Source organism: Macrobrachium rosenbergii, chromosome 23, assembly GCF_040412425.1.
Source record: "Macrobrachium rosenbergii isolate ZJJX-2024 chromosome 23, ASM4041242v1, whole genome shotgun sequence".
Classification (NCBI taxonomy): domain Eukaryota; kingdom Metazoa; phylum Arthropoda; class Malacostraca; order Decapoda; family Palaemonidae; genus Macrobrachium; species Macrobrachium rosenbergii.
In genome coordinates, this window is record NC_089763.1 from 24,783,495 (window position 1) to 24,788,494 (window position 5,000).

The 5,000-nt window shown below is 35.7% G+C and overlaps 1 protein-coding gene across 5 annotated transcripts in view; it reads left to right on the forward strand.

Annotated features, from left to right (window-relative positions):
• Positions 1-5,000, forward strand: part of LOC136851383 (uncharacterized) — a 65,423-nt gene that overhangs the window by 24,882 nt on the left and 35,541 nt on the right. For 4 of the 5 annotated variants that reach the window (XR_010856855.1, XM_067125456.1, XM_067125457.1 and 1 more), the window contains 2 exons: positions 500-610; positions 3,062-3,234. Coding sequence is in view for 4 of the 5 variants with exons in the window: in XM_067125456.1 (XP_066981557.1) it covers positions 500-610; positions 3,062-3,234 (284 nt within the window). In the remaining variant the exon portion in view is untranslated. The remainder of the gene's footprint in view (positions 1-499; positions 611-3,061; positions 3,235-5,000) is intronic. The other variant, XM_067125458.1, reaches the window with a different exon arrangement.

Consider the following 5,000-nt stretch of genomic DNA (forward strand, 5'->3'; position numbering starts at 1 on the left):
TCACACACACACACGTGTGTATATATGTATAATAAATATATATACATATATATATATGTGTGTGTGTGTGTGTGTGTGTGTATATATATATTATATATACATATATATATATATATATATATATATATATATATATATGTATATATATATATAAAAAGTATGTATAAAAAAAAAGATTAGAGAGAGAGAGAGAGAGAGAGAGAGAGAGAGAGAGAGAGAGATTTTTCTGCTGTCTGCATTATTCAGTCTTCCACACCAATAACATTGATTAAATTCCGGTATCTGCGTGAAACTGGCAAAGTTCTCAAACTTGCCAGTGCCATGCTTTGACTGTGTACTTTATAACACCAAAACTATCCACAATTAGTTTTAGTGAATTCTCTTCATATCGATGACCAACGTAACATAAACGCTATCCAAAATATTTTTGAAGAATTATTCTTGAAATCGGTGACGAGAAAGATAAAATTGCAAAAAGACAATTCTCCCTGCCTTCCAGGTCTGCAGAAGATGGTACGAAGCGTTTTCTTTCCCACGAGTCTGGTACACGTTCGTCCTGCACGACGAGCTGTTGACCAAAAGAAAGTTCAATATTTGTTCCGGGTGGCAGGTAAAGTGAACCTTGTTATTTTAGGTCAGAAAAATACCTTGTTTTAATGCAGCCATGCGGGAAATCTATCGTTCTGTCTGTATTTATTTTGCGCGGTTCTGTATCGGATAGTTGCAATTCTGCATTTCTCGGTTGCAGACTAACATTTCCTAGTTGTATTTCTACATTTTCAGTTACTATTCTGCATTTCCCAGTGATATTTATGCATTTCCCAGTGATATTTATGCATTTCCCAGTTGTATTTATGCATTTTTCAGTTGGTATTCTGCATTTCCCAGTAATATTCTGTATTCCCAGTTAATTTTTGCTTTTGCTAGTTATATTGCTGCATTTCCTAGTTATAATTTTGCATTTTCTAGTTATATTCTACACTTCCCAGTTGCATTTTTGTATTTCCCAGTTATATTTCTGCATTTCCTAGTTACATTTCTCCATTTCCAGTTATATTTCTGCATCATTTCCCAGTTACATTTCTTCATTTCCAGTTATATTACTGCATTTCCAGTTACATTTCTGCATTTCCACTTATTCTGCTGCATTTCCAGTTATAATGCTGCATTCCCAGTTACATTTCTGCATTTCCACTTATTCTCCTGCATTTCCAAGTTACATTTCTACATTTCCACATGTATTACTGCATTTCCCAATTATATTTCTACATTTCCCAGTAACAATTCTGCAATTCCCAATTATATTTCTACATTTCCCAGGGACAAATTCGCATTTCCCAGGCATATTTATGCAATTTCTAATTACGATTCTGCCTTTCCAGTCATTTTCCTACATTTACCAATTGCAATCCTGCATTTCCCTGTTATATTTCTACATTCCCAATTACAATTCTGCATTTCCCAGCTATGTACCTATCTTTCCCAGTTACAATACTGCATTTCTCAGTTACTATTCTACATTTCCTAGTTACATTTCTGCATTTCCCAGTTACATTTCTGCATTTCCCAGTTACATACTGCATTTCCCAATTATATTTCTACATTTCCCAGTTACATTTCTGCATTTCCCAGTTACATTCCACATTTCCACATACAGTTCATTTCCCAATAATATTCCTTCATTTCCCAGTCAACCCTGCATGTCCTGGTTACATCTCCACATTTCCCAATCACAAAACTTCATTTCTCAATTATATTCCTTCATTTCCCAGTGCCAACCTTGCATTTCCCCCTCAGGAAACAAAAACACACAAAGGCTCCTCTGACGAAGATGTTTGCCTCCAAGGGAGAGGTTTTACCGCCCCATTAGACTTAGGCCTCAACATCTGGTCGGAGATGTGATTTTTATTATTATTTTTTTCTTTTAGAGTTTTTGAGTTTTAATCGAGAGGCTGAAGGGGAAGCATAAGATTTAGATAGAGTTATTGCACAAATGGTTTTAAATTGTAGAGGATATCGAGGTTTTGTGAGAAATGATTTATTATATATATATATATATATACATATATATATATATGTATATGTATATTATATAAAATATGTATGTGTGTGTATGTATATATATATATATATATATATATATATATATATATATATATATATAAATACTGTAAATAAACATGCATAAATATGATAGCTTTGTCACTAATCTGCTCAATACTTTAGTATCTTGTCGAACATTAAGCCACAATTCACTTTACCATCGGAGCAACTTACACCCAAGGGGAATTATATAAGATTAGTGCATCATCATACCATCATACGGAACTCCCCTAGAAAAGGGACAGGTTCGAATCCTGATCGGGACATAATAATAATAATAATAACAATAATAATAATAATAATAATAATAATAATTGAATTTCAAGGCAATGTCCCCTTTAGGCTTGTTTCACACGAATAGGGCTCACGTTCTCAGTACTAATAATCTATAATAATAAAATCCAAGTGGATCTTTCTGTTTTGCCGCCCTGGTGGTGGCGGGGTAGGTAGGGAATCGGAAGGGTAGGGCAGACATGATACATCCACCCTCCTCCTGCAAACCTGTTTGTCCGCCCAAGGTGAGGGTAGGGAAGGTAGGGGATCAGAAGGGTAGGGGAGACATGACACATCCCCCTTCCTTCTGGAAACCTGTTTGTCCGCCCAAGGTGGGGGCAGGGTAGGTAGGGGATCGGAAGGGTAGGGGAGACTTGACACATCCACCTTCCTTCTGCAAGCCTGTTTGTCCGCCCCGGGTGGGGGCGGGGTAGGTAGGGGATCAGAAGGGTAGGGGATGCATGACACATCCACCTTCCTTCTGCAAACCTGTTTGTCCTCCCCGGGTGAGGGTGGGTTAAGTAGGGAATCAGGAGAGTAGGGGAGACATGGCGTGCAGCCCCGGGGTTCCAGCGCAGCGGAGTGCACGTCATCAAGCTCGTAATAATAATAATAATAATAATAATAATAATAATAATAATAATAATAATAATAATAATAATAATAATGCATACCTCCTCCCCAGAAACTGCTGGACCACATCAGAACGTCGCATTTCGTCACCACGAAAGGCAAGAACATCCGCACGTTGATCTTTCCCCCGATGAACAACCTGTTCAATCTGTACGAGTTCCTGAACATCGCACACTACATGAACCACAGAAATCCCGGGACGCTGGATAACGTCCATACGCTAAGGTAATATAATATATGCTCTCGCATGCGTGCATGAATGCTGAATGCATTCTTGGCCGTACAGTAAGTAGATTGATGTGTATGTAATGATGTATGTACATGCAAGCAGGCAATGAGCTGATGTATGTATGTATGTATGTATGTATGTATGTGTGTGTGTTTATATATATATATATATATATATATATATATATATATATATATATATATATATATATATATATACATATACATAATATATATACATAATTGCTTTGGCTATTGGGTGCATATAGCTAGACTACGCTCTCAAAATATAAAATAAATGTACAAATGACTTAACATCATACGATCATTCAAGACAAAGAAATATATATATATATATATATATATATATATATATATATATATATATATATATATGAATACATACATATATATAAACATATATACATATACATATACATAATTGTTTTGGCTACTGGGTGCATATAGCTAGACTACGCTCTCAAAATATAAAATAAGTGTGCAAATGATTTAACATCGTACAATCATTTTAAGACAGCAATCTGGACAAATTTCCCTTCATTTTGAGTCAACGACCTCAGCAACTCTTTATCCAAACTTCACCAGATCCATCTCTTCCATAAGAATTAAGTCTCACTCTCTTTTATTACGGGCTATTTAACAAGACATCGCATGAGATAATAGCCATAAGGAAAGATAAGGCTTAAGACGAGCTCGAGTCATGATCGCAAAGAAGGGGAAAACATTGCTTGCTCTCTCTCTCTCTCTCTCTCTCTCTCTCTCTCTCTCTCTCTCTCTCTCTCTCTCTCTCTCTCTGTCGCCATCTCGTCGTATTTAAACTCAACGTTCTGTAATTTCCACGCAGCTTCGAGTATTTCAGCGGCGATGTTTTCAAAGGGTAATTGCCATGGTCAGAGAAAGAGTAATTACAATTACCATGGTCTGAGAAAGAGTAATTGCAATGTGTGATGTAATTGCAGTCCTGTAAAACTTTCCCAGTTTTTTGGAAGTTCACAAATTACACTTCAAGAGGGCCGTTTACCTAGATCGTTACCGTGGAAACGCTACACATTACATTAACGCCACGCCTCCTGTTATCAACAGCGACGCCACGCCTGGCTCACTGCCTTTGTTAAGTGACGTTCACAAATCTTTTGTCTGGGAATGAGATGGAAAACCAAGGAAAAAACCCTAAAACCAAGAACTACCAAAAACCTTGAAAATCAGAAAAACCTACAAAAACCAAAAACAACAAGAAAAAACAAGAACAACAAAAAACTTACAGCCAAGGAAAAACAAAAACAAAAAAACCCTTAAAACCAGGAAAAAATGCCTTAAAAACCAAGAAAAAACAAGAAAACCAAGAAAAAACATTAAAACCATGAAAAACCAAAAAAACCTTGAAAATCAAGAAAAACCAAGAATCAACCAAAAAGACCAAGAAAAAAACAAAAACAAAAAATCTTAAAAACCAGGAAAAAACAAAAAACCCAAAAAGACAAGAAAAAACAAAACTAAAATGCCTTAAAAACAAAGAAAAACCTAAAAATTCAAGGGAAAAACCCTTAAAAAACCAGAAAAAACGAAAAACGCTGCCCTATTTCCAAATACATCTGTTGAAAAGAGGGAATCGAACAGATTCCCGAAAGCTCTCTGTAGAAATTTAACTCTAAACATATTAGTATCCACACGTAACTGTGGATTTGTTTTGCCACTCCAAGACTCATGTTGCAACGAGTATTTTTTTTTATTTATTTCTTTTT